Raw genomic sequence first — 19,120 nt, forward strand, 5'->3', positions numbered from 1 at the left:
TCTGAGCTTATCAATACCAATTAATTCCAGATTTGCAGCTGAAATGTTGGTGGCACAGGTAGGAAGTCTGGCAGACATGCTGTAATTTGCATCAAAACACCCCAATAATCATGTGTAAAATGCCTTTAAAAATTGTCCATAATTTTGTCCAGAATTGTCCATAAATTTGTCCAAAATTGTCCATTAAATAATGTCCCAGTGGCACATTACCATAATTTCTTCTAATGCAAACCTCCAGGGGATTCCTATTCTCAATTGCTGGCACACTGCAATAATCAAATAAAACTAAATAAAGCAATTGGGATAGTTTTATGTGTTGGGAAATGTCAATAAATTCCAGATCCTAAAACTTAGGTCCAGAATTATTTGTGCATTTTCAGCTACATGAATTTTAAAATGTGCTTGTTGTGGGGGATGAAAAAGGGTTTTTTTCACCTTGAATACCAATTATTGGCTGTAAAAAGGCGGTGAAGGGACAGCATTTTAAATGTTTTCTGCAGACTCAGACAAACAATTTAAACTTGTAGAGTTTCAAACTGGTCGGCCTTGAAAAATTAGATGTTTCCAACGAAAAAAATGTTTAGAATTTACTTAATAATTCTTTTAATGCTGCTGCCAGAAAACAGGCAGGGAGCTGTGTTGGAACATATTCACTTTTCTGGGCTAACATGAGGAAGAGGCAGTGACTGGCTGGGTTTTTTTCCTGGAAACTGAAGGTTTGGGAGGGATTTGTCCCATTTTTAAGTAGAAAACTGCCATTTTTTCACAATTCTCTCCTCAAAGCAGGCTTTTCTGAATTTAGGGCTGGGCATCCTTCTCAAGGCTATCCAAAATGTGAATAATTGGGCCCTAAAATCTGACTCCACGTTCTCAGAAGGCTAATTTATTATTTTATGATACTATATTATTATATTAAAGAATACAAAACTAAACAATACCAATGAATTCAGAAAGGATACTTACAGAAGGCTAAAAAGATAATAATGAAACTCGTGACTCTTTCCAGAGTCTTGACACAGCTTGGTTGTGATTGGCCAAAGAGTGAAAATAACTCACAAGAAACCAACGAAACAATCCCCTGTTGGATAAACAATCTCCAACCACATCCCAAAGCAGCAAAACACAGGAGAAGCAAATGAGATAAAATTGTTTTCCTTTTTCTCTGAGGCTTCTCAGCTTCCCAGGAGAAAATCCTGGCAAAGGGATTTTTCAGAAATGTGGATGTGACAGAATTCCGCAGAGCCGTGGGATTGTTTAGCTTGGAAAAGGCCTCTGAGATGAGTCCAGCCACCCCCAGCACTGCCCCACGTCCCCAAGTGCCACATCCACGGGGATTTTGGATCCCTGCAGGGATGGGGGCTCCACCATCCCCAGTCCCAATGCCTGATCACCTTCTCCATGGAAAAAAATCCCCAATATCCAACCCAAACCTCTCCTGGCAGAGCCTGAGGCTGTTTGCTCTCATCCTGTTCTCTGGGAGCAGAGCCTGACCCCTCCCTGGCTGCCCTCTCCTATCGGGGAGATCTTTTTATCTGTGAAATAAAAAGAGAATTAAAGCAGCTAATTTTGGTAACTTGGAGCTTGCTGTTATTTCTGCAGCAGTTGTGGACTCCATTTATTGATGGGTGCAAATTTCTGGTCAAATAATAGCTTAAACAAGCTAACATTATAGGTATTATTTTTAATTAACTTGTGCTGAGGCATGTGTTTCACTTTTAATTCAAGTGGCAGCTTTGTGAAGTCTGTTTCTCATCATGCTTAAGGTTAAAATATTAGGTCACCAGAAGAAAGAACTATTTGAGGCACAGAAGACAAATTAAATGTTAGGAGGAAGGAGAGGGGAGGGAGGAGCAGAAATAAAGCTGTGACTCCAGAGAATAAGGGAAAGCAGGAAAGAGTTAGGGAGAGATAAAATGGGCTGAAATTCGTTTTGTGGGGTTCAATATTGCAGGTTTTTCCACCAGTTTGAAGAGTTCAAAGCTGCATTTGCAGTGTTCTGATACCCAGGAAGGGTTGGGTGCTGCTTTCTAGAACATCAGAATCTCAATTTTCAGAATTTAGGGCTGGGCAACCTTCTCAAATCTGACCAAAATGTGCATAATTGGGCCCTAAATTCTGAATATTCCCTCCCAGCTGGAGGGATTTGGACAAAAAACCTGAAGGATGTGGCCAAGCTCTTAAAGGAAGTCTCCTCCCTTTGCCTTGGTGTCCAGCTCCCAGCAGTGTGTGGGACAGGGACGAGCATGGGATGGGCTCCAGCCCCATCCATGCCCTCCCAAGGCCCCTCAGACCCTCAGCCACGGGGTCTGGCATCACTCAGGGCAGATTGATGGGAATTTTTGGGATGGAAGGATTGGCAGCTGCACCCCAACCTCCTGCCCGGAGCCCCGTGCCCGATGAGAGGTGGGCAGGGGTGGGTGAGACCCCAGTGGCTCCAGGAGGGAATCCAGCAGGAGGGAGGGGATTTTTCTGGGGGTTTTCCCCTCTGAGAGAGGAGGCAACATTCAGCACGTGTAATCCTGTCCCTCTTGATGCTCTTTAAAAACATTTCACCTTTTTTTCCCCCTTCTTTTCACAACTTGGACAGGCTGATCTGCCAAAGGTGCCCCGAAAATGGCTCTGTCAAACAAAGCAGGAGTCCTGCCATTCCCATAACCCTGCAGATATGATTTGCAGTTCATCCCGAGTCACGGTGGCAGGAATCTGCCAGAAAGATCCTAACCCTGCTCCCAGGGCTGCTCCCTGCCAGCTGCCTGCAGGGACTGCTCCTTTGCAGGAGCTGTGTCACAAAGGGACATTCAGGAGGAAAAAACATCCCCGAGGCTGAGTCTCAAGGCTGATTTATTGATTTTTGATCAATATTTAGCTCTAATTTGTGGCCCTAATGTGGCTGGCCTGCTCTCCTTGCTGCCATCTCATTGCAAATGCATTCAGCCAGCATCCCAAACCCACAGGAATTTTGGATTATTTATCCACACCTGGATTGGAGGCATCATTCAAAGCAATCATCAGTCTGGACAGTGAGGTAACAGCTAAGTAAAGCCATTCCTTAGGCAGATCTTTTTTAATTATTGCTATTTTTTTAATCACAGAGTCCTAGAATGGTTTGGGTTGAGGAGGACATTGAAGATCATCTTATTCCAACCCCTGGCAGAAGCAGGGACACCTTCCACCATCCTAGGAAATATTATTATTAATGTTGTTGTTGTTATTACTATTATTATTATTATTATTATTATTATTATTGTTATTGTTATTGTTATTATTATTATTCAGAGGTGCTATGGGACTCTGTAATGATATCAAAGCACAGCATAATGAATTTTTTGCTCTGCCTCTGCTTTCCCAGTGACCCATTTCAACCCTGGCTGCCCTGTGCCTTTCAAGGGGTGTCAAACAGCTTTTATTCCCCAGAATTTTCCCCTAAATTCCACAATGACGTGGAGGTCTGGGCAGTTCTCTTCTTTTTGCAGAGTGAAATGCAGAAATTTGCTGAAATATTGTCATGAAACAGAGCCAAGGTGTTCCCATTTTCCAAGTGAGGCACAAGCAACTGGGTTTTGCTCTTTGGAAAGTATGAGAGCATTTTATTCATCTGTTTGCTTTAAGGGAGATCTGCCAAGTCAAAACCCTTTCATTTCATCCTGTGTGAAGCTGGAACACAAGAAAGGAACAAAATGTAATTTATTTAACAATGTACAAATAATTTATACAGAGAGGGGGCACCGGGTGTACGTAACCATAAAAATAATTTATTGCTACACCTTGTAATTAATGGCAAGACAAAATGTCTTTCACTTTGTCAGTGAAAAAAAAATGTCTGCAGCCTTCCCCCAGAGCCAAAACTTTTCCATCTCCACTTGGTAGATCTGGGAGATAATTCAACATTTGTTTGCTTTTGCTCTTCAGATTGGTTAATTCTCATAAATCAACTTTTTCTGCATTTACACCTTAATTCATGCTGGCTTTTGGGACACTCAGAACATTTGGGACTTTGTCTTGCCTTGTTCTGTTCTCTCCTTTGGCCATTTTTGCTCAAGATATCCAAGTTAGTCCTGTGTTTGTATTCTTCCTGAGGGTACTAATTTAAATCCTTCTTAAGGCAAAAATGGGAAGAGGAAAGGAAAGGAAAGGAAAGGAAAGGAAAGGAAAGGAAAGGAAAGGAAAGGAAAGGAAAGGAAAGGAAAGGAAAGGAAAGGAAAGGAAAGGAAAGGAAAGGAAAGGAAAGGAAAGGAAAGGAAAGGAAAGGAAAGGAAAGGAAAGGAAAGGAAAGGAAAGGAAAGGAAAGGAAAGGAAAGGAAAGGAAAGGAAAGGAAAGGAAAGGAAAGGAAAGGAAAGGAAAGGAAAGGAAAGGAAAGGAAAGGAAAGGAAAGGAAAGGAAAGGAAAGGAAAGGAAATCCACGGGGTGTGGCAGGAATGACCACACAATTACAGCATCCCTAAAATATGCTTTTTTAATATATTGGATTGTAAAAATAAATACAACATGATCTCATGGGTTCAGTTTTTCTATCATATATGAAATTCTTCTAAATGAACTCACATTAAAGCCTGGCTACAAAGCTTTTGCTGAACTGAGTTCCTGGACTTGTTGTTGGCATTTGCTGGAAATGTTTAAATCTGGGCAATTTCTGGTAATTTAGGAAAAGGCTGGCAAAGAAAATTCAGGATGTTAGGAAGTGGAGTTTGACAGAGAACTTTGGTTTGTGTTCAGGAACCAGTTGCAGAGGAGGTGGTGCCACGAAGCCCCTGCAGGCTCAGTGTGAACCAATAAAATCAATATTGCAATCTGATTGTTGATGTTTGTCTGCACGGGGAAGCCCAAAAAGCTGCAGAGGCAGAAATTCTGCCCCGTTTCAGAAAGGAGCTGCTCTGGGAGGGGGATCAGCCTCTGGATTCACTGGAGCCTCACACCAGGAGCATAAAGAGATGGAATCAGAGCATGGGCTGGGCTGGAGGGGATCTCAGAGATTTTGGCTCCTTTCAAAGCTCCTGCTTGGCTCTCTGTGAGTGTGAGCAATCAGACCCTCAGAGACACCTGAGCACGGTGTAAATGAACCTTGGTGCTATCATTAACCAGCCAGAGGTGTTGTCACAGCGGGAGGTGCAGCAGGATCCAAAAGCAATGGGCCAGCTCCAAAAGAAACACCCAGGCTGGAAATACGGACAGAGAGAAACAGAAAACAGAGTGGGAACCAAATCTGGAGAGAAAGAATATTAACAGTGCTGTGTCATTAAAATCCAGCTCTCTGTCCCTCACCCAGAGCTCAGAGGGGCCTTGTGGGGTGCAGGCAGTGCAAGGAGCAGGACCTGTTGGAACCCTGAGAATTCCAGAATTTCTGTGCTGGCAGGCACTGACCCTCAGGAGAGCACTGCACTGACCTGAGGCTGTGGAGAAGGATTCCAGAATGGAACGACAGAACTGGGATTGTGGGTGTGGAGTTTGAATAGAAGTGTGTGATATCACAGGGTGGGAAACTTAGAGTTTAAGCTTTATATAGTCATAAAATTTATTTTATTTAAAAAAATTATATTTTGAATTTATTTATTTAAACTTGGAGTTTTAAGTTTTATATATTAATAGAATAATAGAGTTTTAAGTTTTATATATTACTAGAATACTAGGTATATATAGTAATAGATATAAAGCAAGATGGAGGTTTTAGGGTGGAGGCTGCTCCTTCTTCTCCACCTTCTTCTTCTCCTTCTTCTCCATGGGTTTGGGTGGTTTTGTGTAATTGGATAAAAAGTCCCCATTGTGGGCACAGCTGGTTGGTTACTGGGTTAAAAGTAAAAATAATTCAGGTGTCATTTCTTAATTGGCCAGTTTATCCTTAAAAGTAAAAATAATTCAGGTGTCATTTCTTAATTGGCCAGTTTATCCTTAAAAGGCCGTGTAGAGATGGAGATGGGGCTCCATTTGTAGTTTGTTGGAGTGAAGGGCTGTGGGACTCAGGGTTTGTGAGGCTGTGACAGAGATAAGAACTAACAAACATCTGAGTCCAACAAGAAATTCCATCTTGTGCATTTAATCCCGACCCTGGCAAAAAAGAAGCCAAGTCTCCAGGAGTCAGGTGTGGGGCAGCTCCCAGACCCCAAATCTGGGCTGGGATTGTTCCTGTCCTCCCCACTCAGCAGAATCTGCACAAGTGGTTCAAACCCATCCCACCCAGAAACGCCCCCAGGCTCGCACTGACTCCCAGTTAGGGCTCAATCATCAGGATTAACCTCGGCTGTAAGTTAATTAACACGTTATTGCTGGGCCAGGCCTAATTTCCATCCTGCTGGAGCCAAAGGGCCCCTTCCCTGTGCGGGATCGGGGTCAAGAAGCAGAAACACATCGGAGCAGGGGTGAGGCGATCCCTCACACGGAGCAGGTGAGGGATGCCAGGCACGGGCTGTGGGAAAGGAACGCGGGTCAGCCTTGGTCCCAAGAAACTGAGAGCTGTGCCTAAAGCCAAAAACCGATAGGTGTGCCTAAAGCCAAAAACCGATAGGTGTGCCTAAAGCCAAAAACCGATAGGTGTGCCTAAAGCCAAAAACCGATAGGTGTGCCTAAAGCCAAAAACCGATAGATATGTTTAAAGCCAAAAACCGATAGATGTGTTTAAAGCCAAAAACCGATAGATGTGTTTAAAGCTAAAAACCGATAGATGTGTTTAAAGCCAAAAACCGATAGATGTGTTTAAAGCTAAAAACCGATAGATGTGTTTAAAGCTAAAAACCGATAGATGTGTTTAAAGCCAAAAACCGATAGATGTGTTTAAAGCTAAAAACCGATAGATGTGTTTAAAGCTAAAAACCGATAGGTGTGTTTAAAGCTAAAAACCGATAGATGTGTTTAAAGCTAAAAACCGATAGGTGTGTTTAAAGCTAAAAACCGATAGGTGTGTTTAAAGCTAAAAACCGATAGGTGTGCTTAAAGCTAAAAACCGATAGGTGTGTTTAAAGCTAAAAACCGATAGGTGTGTTTAAAGCTAAAAACCGATAGATGTGTTTAAAGCTAAAAACCGATAGATGTGTTTAAAGCTAAAAACCGATAGATGTGTTTAAAGCTAAAAACCGATAGATGTGTTTAAAGCTAAAAACCAATAGGTGTGTTCAAAACAAAAAACTGATTGGTGTATTTAAAACCAAAAACTAACAGGCATATTTAAAGCTAAGAACTGATAGGTGTCTTTAAAGCCAAACCTTATAATAGCTGTATTTAAAGCCAAAAACTGGATAGGTGTGTTTAAAGCCAAAAAGTGATCGCTGTGTTTAAACCAAAACCTGATAACAGCTGTGTTTAAAGGCAGAAAGTGGACAGGTGTGTTTAAAGCCAGAGCTGCAAACAGCAGTGTCTGAAGGCAGCCGCTGCCGGGGGCAGCGGGAGGTGGGGAAGGGGTTTGAGCTGCAGGATCCTTCCGTGGGCTCTGGGTTTGGATGGGGTGGGATGGAATGCTGGGAAGCACAGGGTGATCCCCTCAGTTCAGTTCGGTGGGATGAGGGTTTGGAGAGCTGTGGCTGCCCCCGGAGCGCTCTGTTGTGGGGGGCTGTGTTCCACAGGGGAACATCCAGCCCTTTCTGTGTGCCTGTCACCCCCAGCTGAGGCCAGGGGACCGCGGAGGCTCAGGGTGCCTCTGTCCTACCCTGATGCTCCTGTTCCTTTCCTTTGTCTGACCCTTCTGCCCCATTATGGAGCTGATTTCCAAAACAATCCTAAGTAGTTCCTGCTCCTCAGGAGCTTCTAATCACTCTTTTCCCTGTGGGAATTGCCTGGATGCAGCCCCAGGGCAGAGCTGGTGGCATCCCGGCCATTCCTCTTTACTCTGTTCTTCCCCTCCTGAGATTTTCTGCAAAATCCCTCTCCTGAGGACATTTCCAGCCAGGTGATAAAGATTTTGTCACCAGAGCTGTCCCCTGCAGGATCCCAAGGCTGTGGTTGTGGATCCCTGCTTGCATCTCAGGTGCCTTTGTCACCTGAATGCCTGAGGCACCTCAGCCTGCCCTGGGGCTGTTAATGAAGAGTTTAATTGGCAGTCAAAGGCTGTGCTTGTGCAACTCGGCTTCCAAGGTGCTTGGGAATGCCTTGGGACCATCATCCAGGGAAACCTGGAGCCGATTTCCCAGTGGTGAGGTGGCCGTGGAGGTTTCACAGAATCTCTGGGTTGGAAGAGATCTTCAAGATCATCGAGTCCAGCCCAGCCCCAGCACCCCAACCAAACCCTGGCCCCCCGTGCCACATCCAGGCTTTGTTAAACACCCCCAGTGATGGGGACTGCACCACCTCCCCTGCAGCCATCCCAGAGCTTTATCACCTTTCTGTGAAAACCTTTCCCTGATCTCCAGCCTGAATTCCCTGGGTGCAGTGCAGGCTGTGAGCTCTGGCTGTGTCAGTGCCTGCAGACAGAGCCCAGCCCAGCTGAGCACAGGCACCTTTCAGGAGCTGTGCAGTGCTGAGGGCACCCCTGAGTCTCCTTTTCTCCAGGGGAGCACCCCCAGCCCCCTCAGGGGTTCCTCACAGGGTTTGTGTTCCAGCCCTCTCCAGCCTCCTTGCCCATTTCCATCTCTCCCATCCCTCTTTCCCACCCCTCTCCTTCACACTCATAAATTACTGCGCTTAATCCCCGGGGTTTGTCCTCTCTCTGGAGCTCTGCGGGGATCCCGGGACGCTGCCCTGGAGCCCGGGGGTGGCTGGGCTGTCCTGGAAGGCGATCCCAGCTCCCGTCCCCGCTAATCCCATTAGGCGGCGGTGACCGCGCTCCGGCCGCGGCCGCGCACAAAGAACGCGCGGCTTCAAAGAGCCCCGGGGAATTTGCATTTCCAAGGTCTTCGGGAGGGGATGAAAGTGGCTTTTGTCAAACTTAATGGCAGAGTTGATTAAAAAAAAAAAAAAGCTCTGATTTTTCCCTTATTAAGGCGTAGTGGGATTCCACTGTTTTTTGGCATCTGGGGGAGGGAAGATTTTGCACACAAAGGAAGTAACCTGTTCCCTACCCGGCTGTCATCGTCCCTAGGGATATTCCAGCATCATTTATCCCAGTCTGAGAGCCATGGATGGGCTGGGCACGAATAACAAAGGAAATATCAGCAAATATTCATTAAGCTCCTCGTTTTTGCTGGGAGCTCAAGCAGAGCCGAGGTGTCTGTCCAGAAAATTCATCCCAAAAATCCCAGTGCAAAATATCTCTGAGTGGGTCCTAAAGGAAGGAGTTGAAAGGGCTGATTCATGCAGTTGGGATTTCAGGGATCACGTACTCAAAACCCCACTAAACTCCTGTTCAGTGGTGATTATTCAAAATACTCAGTGTCTGCCTGGGTCTTCAGCAATTTCCTTTCTTTGCTTTGTTTGAAGAGCACTGGCAAATCATTTCCCTTCTGGATTTCTGGATTAAACGTCTCCTGTGTTGCCTAAAAGAAAGCACCTAATGAAAGAAATGTGTCTGTAGAACTCCTGGCTCAGTTTTGGTTCTGTTTTAGCACTGAATATTGCCACACATGGAAGGCTGAGCAAACATTTCTTATTTCCAGAGTATGGGTGCTGGCAGAGGCTGGATTTTCTATACACACTTGAAATTCTGCCTGCATGACTCTTCCTGCTGTGTTTATCAATATTAAGCAACAAGCTTGGTTCAAAAATAGAAAACTATGTGTTAGCTGCTTTAAATAAACATCAATCCTATTTTTCCAGGCAGTTTACATTTCTCTTCTACTCAAGGCTGGGTGTATTTCTGAGCAGAGCCTTAAAAGCACTCGTTTCATACAACATTCATGTGTGTTTTGGCTAAGCTGCAATGCCACTTTTTACCAGGCAGATGAAAGGGGTTTATTTAAACAAACAAATATTCAAGATCTTGTTGAACAGAAGGAAAGAATCCTAATTGTTTTCAACGTTTCACCGTCACCTTTTTGTGTTTCTGGCTGGTTTCAGGGATGAGTATGAGGAGGACGGGTTTTGCCAGCCCTACAGGGGCATCGCCTGCGCCCGCTTCATTGGCAACAGAACCATCTACATGGAGTCCCTGCACATGCAGGGGGAGATAGAAAATCAGATTACAGGTGGGTAACCACGCCGTGGCTGCTTCCCCACCGAGCCCTCTGCTCCCAAAAAGCTGCTGGAGTTTTATAAGCAGCGATTTGTTTTGCTTTGCTTTATTCCCTCTTGCCCTGAGCTCGTCTGGGTGTCTCTGCTGCTCCAGCTCCTCCCAAAACTCCTGGGAAAAAAGATTTTTCAGGGAGAAGGGGCTGTGTGTTTCCAGCTTCTGGGAGACTCAGTGCTGCTGCTACCTGCTGTTAAGGGAGCAAACTTGAGTTGATTTCACGTGGCTGGAATAATTTAGGTGCTGGGAAAGGCTGCAGAAATAATCCTGCAAGCAGTATTATTCCTTTGGATTTAGGGGAGAAGCAGTTGCCACTATTTTTGTGGGATGCTGATGGGGTTGTTGAATTCATAGATATCATAGATATAAAGATATTCTCTATTTTTAATATTAATTAACTTGGTCTGATCCTAGCCCCGGTAATCATCTCTATATTCAGATTTTTTTCCTTGCTGTCAGAATATCCCAAATTTCTCTTTTCCTTTTGTCTCCAAACACTGTCAGCATTGCAAAAATGGCTTCATTTCCCCAAGAAAGGCGATGTAGAGCCACCAGTTCATAATCTTCCAGCATTTATTTGGAAAAGTTATTTGGGATTGTATTGGTATTGTCACCTTCCACAAAGGAACTGGTGCAGGAATTTGGGGTTTACATATTGGGCTTTCAATATTACATGAATTTTTAAATTATTCTAAGTTATTTGGGAGGAAAAAAGGAATAATTATTAAAGGAATAATTATGTTTGGGGGTTGGGCAACGAGCTTAGCATTAATCCCGTGATGCAAACCTGATGTATTTTCCTTGTCAGTGAAATCAGCATGGTTAATAACTTCCAGTGTAATTAATTAGTGCTGTGCACTCCTGTCCATCACCTGCACAGCTGCAGTGGGAAGTGAGAGTTTTTCTGGGAAGGCAACAGCCCAGGGAAGAGGTTCCCAAGCCAAACCCTCGTGTGTAGCTATGATATTTTATGAAAAATCCTTTGCTAGGACTTTTCCCTCCTGGGAAGCTGAGGGAGAGAAATGTAAACAATAACTGTGGGATGCAAGAGGTGCACCTTGGATTGGTGGGTTTGGTTGTTTCTAATTAATGGCCAATCACAGATGCAGCTGCATTGGGCTTTGTTATGCATTCCTTTCCTGTTCTTTCTGATGAATCCTTTTCTCTCTATTCGTTTAGTATAGTTTTAATGTAGTATTTTAATATATATTATATTATATATATATAATACACCAGCCTTCTGAAGCATGGAGTCCAGTTTCTCATCTCTGCTCGTCCCGGCAGCACCTCACAAAGCAGTCACCAAACTCGTGGTGTTTTTTCCAGCTGCCTTCACCATGATCGGCACCTCCAGCCACCTGTCGGACAAGTGCTCCCAGTTTGCCATCCCCTCGCTGTGCCACTACGCCTTCCCCTACTGCGACGAGACCTCGGCGGCCCCCAAGCCGCGGGACCTGTGCCGGGACGAGTGCGAGATCCTGGAGAACGTGCTGTGCCAGACCGAGTACATCTTCGCCAGGTCCAACCCCATGATCCTCATGAGGCTCAAGCTGCCCAACTGCGAGGACCTGCCCCAGCCCGACAGCCCCGAGGCCGTCAGCTGCATCCGCATCGGCATTCCCATGGCCGACCCCATCAACAAGAGTGAGTGGGCCTGGTGTGCCAGCCTGGGCTGCCGCGGGGAGCCGGGCTGGGCACGGCTGGGCTGCCAGGGCTGCCAGGGCTGCCAGGGCTCCCGCATCCCGGGAGCCGGGCTGCGCTTGGCGCTCGCGCGGGCATTCCCGCCTTAGCCAGCTGGGCTGGCGGTCATGGAGGGGATTTCCAGGAGTTCTGGAGGGTATTTTCAGGAATTCTGAAATTATCAGGAATTCTGGAGGATTTTTTTCAGGAATTCTGAATTCTTTCAGGAACTCTGAAGGATATTTTCAGGAATTCTGGAGGGTATTTTCAGGAATTCTGAATTCTTTCAGGAATTCTGGAGGGTATTTTCAGGAATTCTGAATTCTTTCAGAAATTCTGGAGGGTATTTTCAGGAATTCTGGAGGATATTTTCAGGAATTGTGAAGGATTTTTCCAGGAATTCTGAATTCTTTCAGGAACTCTGGAGGATATTTTCAGGAATTCTGAATTCTTTCAGGAGTTCTGGAGGGTATTTTCAGGAATTCTGAAGGATATTTTCAGGAGTTCTGGAGGATTCTTTCAGGAATTCTGAATTATTTCAGGAGTTCTGGAGGGTATTTTCAGGAATTCTGAAGGATATTTTCAGGAGTTCTGGAGGATTCTTTCAGGAATTCTGAATTCTTTCAGGAGTTCTGGAGGGTATTTTCAGGAATTCTGAAGGATATTTTCAGGAGTTCTGGAGGATTCTTTCAGGAATTCTGGAGGATATTTTCAGAATTTCTGGAGGGTTTTTTTTTCTGGACTTCTGAATTATTTCAGGAATTCTGGAGGATTTTTTAAAGGAATTCTGAAGGATATTTTTAAGAATTCTGGAGGATTTTTCTAGGAATTCTGCAGGATATTTTCAGGAATTCTGAAGGATATTTTCAGGAATTCTGGAGGGTATTTCCAGGAATTCTGAATTATTTCAGGAATTCTGTAGGATATTTTTCAAGAATGATAGAGGATATTTTTCAGGAATTCTGGAGGACTTTTTCAGGAATTCTAAAGGATTTTTTCAGGTCTTTTCTAAGTAATATGGGGTTGGAAACTATGGAGTGTAAGCATGTGGATGCTGAGGAACATGGGTGGCTTCATCCTCCCTGCTGCTTCATCTTCACAGAATTCCCAGAATGGCTGGGATGGAAGAGACCTCCAAGACCATCGAGCCCAGCCCAGCCCCAGCACCCCAACTCAACCCTGGCCCCCCGTGCCACATCCAGGCTTTGTTAAACACCCCCAGGGATGGGGACTGCACCACCTCCCCTGCAGCCATCCCAGAGCTTTATCACCTTTCTGTGAAAACCTTTCCCTGATATCCAGCCTGAATTCCCTGGGTGCAGTGCAGGCTGTGAGCTCTGGCTGTGTCAGTGCCTGCAGACAGAGCCCAGCCCAGCTGAGCACAGGCACCTTTCAGGAGCTGTGCAGTGCTGAGGGCACCCCTGAGTCTCCTTTTCTCCAGGGGAGCACCCCCAGCTCCCTCAGGGGCTCCTCACAGGGTTTGTGTTCCAGCCCCTCTCCAGCCTCGTTGCCCTAATTTCCATCTCTCCCATCCTTCTTTCCCACCCTTTCACCTTCACACGCCCACAAATGAAGAGTGGCTTTGTCTTTTGGTTGTCTTTGCAGATCACAGGTGCTACAACAGCACGGGCGTGGATTACCGGGGCACGGTGAGCGTGACGCGCTCGGGGCGGCAGTGCCAGCCCTGGAACTCGCAGTACCCCCACACCCACACCTTCACTGCTGCCAGGTACCCCGAGCTCAACGGGGGCCACTCCTACTGCAGGAACCCCGGGAACCAGAAGGATGCCCCGTGGTGCTTCACCTTGGATGAGAACCTCAAGTCAGAGCTCTGCGATGTCCCGGCCTGCGGTAATGCCTGAGCCACTGTGGGCTGGAGCTGGGGAAAGGGGAAGGGTTTTGGTGCCTTGTGCAGGCTGCCCTGGGAAACTGGAGAAAGTTCCAGAATAAAGCAGGGATTGATTCCAAGGATCTCCTCCATGGATCCACCTCGGGCAGCAGCAGAGCCCAGCCAGGGCTGCCCCCAGGATGAACCCAAATGGCCCCAAAATGCACGAGCGCTGCCGGGGTCTGTCCCTGGGCTCAGCTCTGCTCCATGTGCACATTGCAGTTCAGTGGCCAACCCCACTGCAGCCCCTGCAGTCCCACCCTGCTTGTTTTTCTCTCTGCAGCCCACGGGCTTTGTGCTCCTGGGCTGGGATTGGGATCATTTGTCCTTGGTGCCCAGCTGGAGCAGGAATTGTTTTGTGTCCCTGCTCTGTGCAGAGCTCCCCATCCCCTCGTGTGAAGCCCAGCCCCACACACTAAAGCAGCTCAGAGTCTGAAAATAGAAAACCCAAAACCTGAGGCATCAGTTTGGTGCACAAAGTGTCTTTGGTGAGTCCCTGGGAACAGAGCTGTAGGAAAGGCTGCCTGGCCCTGCTCCCAGGGCACCTTTGAGCACTTGCTGCCCCTGCAGTGACAAAGTGGTGCCATGAAAATAATTTCCTGGTGAATGGCTGTGCACTGCCAGCTCAGGCACTCCTCACTTCCCAGGTTGTTGTTCCATTCAATAGAACTCCTTAGGCCAAATTAAGTCATAGAAACAAGGAATTGTTTAGGTTGGAAAAGCCCTCCAAGGTCATGGAGTCCAACCAGCCCCAGCACTGCCAAGGCCACCACTGCCCCATGTCCCTAAGTGCCACATCCACACACTTAAATCCCTTTTAAAGTCCCTTTTAAGACCCCACCACTGCCCTGGGCGGCTGTGCCAGGCTGGACAACCCTTTCAGTGAAGAAATTCTCCCTCATGTCCAATCTGAACATCCTCTGGTGTAACTTGAGGCCGTTCCCTCTGCTCCTGTCCCTGTTCCTGGAGCACAGCCCTGTCCCCTCCTGGCAGGAGCTGTGCAGAGCCACAAGGGCCCCCTGAGCCTCCTTTGCTCCAGGCTGAGCCCCTTCCCAGCTCCCTCAGCTGCTCCTTCCCTTCCCTGGACCTGCTCCAGCCCCTCCATGGCTTTCTTCTTGTGGGGGGCCCAAAACCAGGGAGAGGGTTTGAGATGCACACGATAGTCTGGGCTCTATCTGCCTTCCCCCTGATCTACCCTTTCAGTAAGAACATGATTTACATCCCATTTTGGCATCGATCCCCATCTTTCCATTAATTGAAAAAGACTTTGGAGCAGACTCAGAACGTGTTTCACTGCAGGAATGTTCATAACCATAACCAGAAAAAATGTAATTTGGTTCTGGCTCTGGAGCAGGAACATCAAAGGTATCTCGTTTCTGAGGGGAAAGGTGAATGTTGCTGTGACAACTTGTAGGCAACATCAAATTTGGTGTGAAACTTTGGATTTCCACAACATTTCTGTGTGGATTTCTGGCATGTCCATGCAAATGGCTGTGGTTTTTTCTTGGCCTGTTATCAATATTGTTATTTCTACATGCAGATAAAACAATTAGGGCCCATTTGTTCAGGTCTTCCGTTCACTTCCCCCAGGTCTCTGAAAAGCAGAATCAAATGAGAGCTGAATCTCCTTTTTTGTTCATTTTGCAAACCCAAAATGCAGCCAGGGTAGTTCTATAAACACAAATTTCAAATCCATTTTAGAGGACCTGGCAACGTCACCTCTATTTTTGAAACAAGGCCTGAGCTGTGTTGGCAGTGCTGGTTTAAGAGCTGGACTTGCTGATCTCTGAGGGCTTTTCCAACCTCAACAATTCTGTGGTTTTCCCCACACTTTTCCAGTCCTGTACCTCTTCTGCTGTTATTTCAACAGAAATAACAAAAAACTATCCTGAAGATTCCTGTGCCAGTCCCCTCTAGATGGGCTCTGAGGTGCCAGGCCTGGCTCGGGCTTTTGATTCGGGATCTGGGACTCTTTTGGTGCCAAACTCTGATTTTCCAGCTTTGCTTGATAATAACTGAGATAGGCTGGCTGGGCTGGAGAATTCCTGACCAAGTTTTTAATTGCCAAAACCTCTCACTGCTGCCTTAAATGGTACTTGTTCTGTGGCTTTATTATTCTAAATACAAGCAGAGCTGGATCAGGTGAGCAGTAATTGAATTGTTAAGTGCTAATCTGCATATTAAACCCAGAATGCTGTGTGGGACTTGCATTCTGCTGGTTTTGCACTGGCTGAAAGAGCCATTTCAGGCCCGTTTTAATCAGCATTGTGCATTCTGCCTCAGCAGGACATGCCTAGATGGGAAATGGATTTAATTAGGGTGGCTCCCAAGAAGCCCATTAACCTAATGAGGCTTCACGGCGGGGGCTGCTACTTAATAAGAATAATAATTGCCTTTGACTGGAATAGCTCAGGTGATGAACTGGTGCCCAGGTCTCCCTCTGCCTCGTGCTGCTGCTTTCTTTTCCTTTCTTCAACTGTATCTCGCAAGCTGTGAGAGATTTGTTTCATCAAAGTTTGTCAACCTGGTTGCGGGGAGATGTGAAACACGGGGTAATTCGGGCATGAGGCTTAGCAAAGCCCAGCCTAGGAAGGCTTGGAAGGGCAGGGTGTGAATCCCTGCCTCTCTGGGGACAGGGAGAACACCATGGGGGTGGTGCTTTAGTCCTCTCCTGTTTCCCAAAGGCTGGAGGAATATTTGGGCTACCTCTCCTCTCAATTAAGAACCAGATGGCACAACTTAATCTGAAAGGAATGATCAGAGAGGACGTGGGGGGAGCAGAGGACAGCCTGAGCCTGAAAGAGGAGAGGGGTTATGCAAAGTGACATCCAGAACCATTTGAACTTTGCCTCTGTCACAATTTGAGTCGAGCCCAAGCTTCAGATCAAGTTCATGTTTAATGAAGTGCATAAAAGAGATCTGTGTGGGCCGCTAAGCACTTGTACAAATCCAGCCTGGAAAACACAGACAAACAAACTGCAGTGACCCTGCAGGGATAATAAAACATTCCCTCTTCTCCCAGGCTCCCCAAGGCAGCCTCAGGCATTCCCAAGTCCCTTGGAAACAGCCAGGGCTCCAGGGATCCTCCAGTCCCCTGGAGTGAGCGCGTTAATCCGGGTGGAATTCCACCCTAAGCCTTGGGAATGCTCCTGGGAAATGGCAGAGCAGGGCAGGCTCTGTGTGCCCTGCCGGGGCACTCAGGATGGGGATCTGTGCCTGTCCCTGGGACTCCCAGGATGGGGATCTGTGCCTGTCCCTGGGACTCTCAGGATGGGGATCTGTGCCTGTCCCTGGGACTCCCAGGATGGGGATCTGTGCCTGTCCCTGGGACTCTCAGGATGGGGATCTGTGCCTGTCCCTGGGACTCTCAGGAGGGGGATCTGTGCCTGTCCCTGTCCCTGGGACTGTCAGGATGGGGATCTGTGCCTGTCCCTGGGACTCTCAGGAGGGGGATCTGTGCCTGTCCCTGTCCCTGGGACTCTCAGGATTGGGATCTGTGCCTGTCCCTGTCCCTGGGACTGTCAGGATGGGGATCTGTGCCTGTCCCTGGGACTCTCAGGATGGGGATCTGTCCTTGTCCTCCTGCTGGGCTGCCTGAGCTCCTCCCAAAGCTTCTCCAGGGAATGCAGTGCTGGGGATCCTGGGCAGTGGCAGAGAGGGGATCCAAAATGTTTCCAAAATGCTCTGGGAAGAGCCCTGAGAGGGAGCAGGGGTTGCAGGGAGCCTTTGGGCTGTGTTACACCATCCTCCTTCCCAGCTCTTCAGCTTCCTCCCTTCTATCCCTGCTCCAGCTTTCCTGGCACCTCACACTGCTTGCCTGGTTCTGCTTGCACTGAACTGTTCTTCTTTCACTTCCTTCTGCTTGTACCCATTCCTTTTTGCTGGAAAGGGGCTCGTTGAACCTTTAAAGGGAAGCAGCTCAATCCAGAGTGTTGTCCTTTAAATTGTCTCAAACCAAGACACAAAATCAGGAGATTGTATTCCCACCAGAGCTTTTCTTGGAATCACAGAATGCTCTGGCTGGAAAGGGACCTTAAAAATAATTTTGTTCCATCTCCCTGCCATGGGAAGGGGCACTTCCCACAAGCTTCTTCTATAAGGTGTTTTAGCAATTCCCTTTTCTGTGGACCTGTGTTAGCCCATGACTTCATTTCAGCCCAAGCCAAGGCCATGTCACAGCATTCCACTGTTTCCTGCCCATCAGTAGGTTTGACCTGGCAGGGACGGCTCCTGTGTGTCCTCACAGAGCTGTTCCTCCACAAAATAATTTCTCCTTTTAATATTAATTAAATAAAACATCATTCAAGGTGGATTTCAGCAATATAAAAAGGATGTTTTATTCTTTTTAACACTTTTCGTTGACCCAGTGATGTGTTTGACTCCGTGGGATGCTTCATTCCTTGTGGGTTTTTTTTTTTCCTTTCTGAACCAGATTACAAGGACTCCAAGGAAAAGAATAAAATGGAAATCCTGTACATCCTGGTGCCAAGTGTCACCATTCCCCTGGCCATAGCCTTGCTGTTCTTCTTCATCTGCATCTGCAGGAACAACCAGAAGTCCTCGTCCCCTCCGGTGCAGAGGCAGCCCAAGCACGTCCGGGGGCAGAACGTGGAGATGTCCATGCTCAACGCCTACAAACCAAAGGTAAACCCTCAGTTCTGCCTCCACACCCGCTGCCTCCACAGGCAGGGAGGGAAAGGCTTCAAACCACCCAGCACTGAGGTGTTCAGGGGGTTCCCAGCCTGGGATCTGTGTGATTTCTGTGAGGGGTTTCTCAGCAGCAGCAGCAGCATGTGCTGGACCAAGGGGGCATTCCTGTGTGTCAGTGTCTCTGGAGAAATAATGGAGTTTTAAAGTTTAAATGGAGTGATAAAGCAAGAAAGGCCTTCCTGAAGCATCTCTAAAACACCTCATTTAAGTGAGAGGGTAATGCAGGTGAAGCTGTGATTCAGCATTTCCTCAGGAGAGTTTTCATGGCTCTGCTCAGTTCATCTGTCACCTTTCACTCAGCTAAAATCACCTTGGGAAAGATTTGTTCCTGGGTTTTCAGGCTTCCCCATTCCCTCAGCTAAAAGCAGAAATGTCCAAAGCAGCCTCAAAGCTCTGCCTGCAGCACAGCTCCTGCTGCTGCTGTTTGGCTTCACCACAGCCCCACGTCCAGGAAGAATTTCAAAAATTTGGATTGAAGTGTGACCAACCTCGTGTTCCTATTTCCTGGTGGGATGTGCAGACCTGGCTGTGGCCCCCAGGCAGGGCTGGAGGTGCCTCCTGCCATCCACAGGCACAGGAATGCCCTGCAGGAGCATTTCCCCTGTGTTCCACCATGCCAAGGCTCCTGATCCTCGGGGGTCCTTCCACCTTGGGATATTTTATGGTTCTTCAAGACCTTGATGGGCTTTGCTCGTTTGGAATTTGGTGGGCTTTGTTCTTTTAGAGTGAAAAACTGTATTTCAATCCCACACACACACAG

The 19,120-nt window shown here is 47.1% G+C and overlaps 1 protein-coding gene across 4 annotated transcripts in view; it reads left to right on the forward strand.

The window, feature by feature from the left end:
• The window catches only part of ROR1 (receptor tyrosine kinase like orphan receptor 1), a 150,233-nt gene that overhangs the window by 125,902 nt on the left and 5,211 nt on the right, over positions 1–19,120 (forward strand). For all 4 annotated transcript variants that reach the window (XM_064429131.1, XM_064429133.1, XM_064429132.1 and 1 more), the window contains 4 exons: positions 9,914–10,041; positions 11,409–11,726; positions 13,368–13,613; positions 18,083–18,294. In XM_064429131.1, coding sequence (XP_064285201.1) covers positions 9,914–10,041; positions 11,409–11,726; positions 13,368–13,613; positions 18,083–18,294 — 904 coding nt within the window. The remainder of the gene's footprint in view (positions 1–9,913; positions 10,042–11,408; positions 11,727–13,367; positions 13,614–18,082; positions 18,295–19,120) is intronic.

This window comes from Passer domesticus, chromosome 7 (assembly GCF_036417665.1).
Source record: "Passer domesticus isolate bPasDom1 chromosome 7, bPasDom1.hap1, whole genome shotgun sequence".
NCBI classification, from domain to species: domain Eukaryota; kingdom Metazoa; phylum Chordata; class Aves; order Passeriformes; family Passeridae; genus Passer; species Passer domesticus.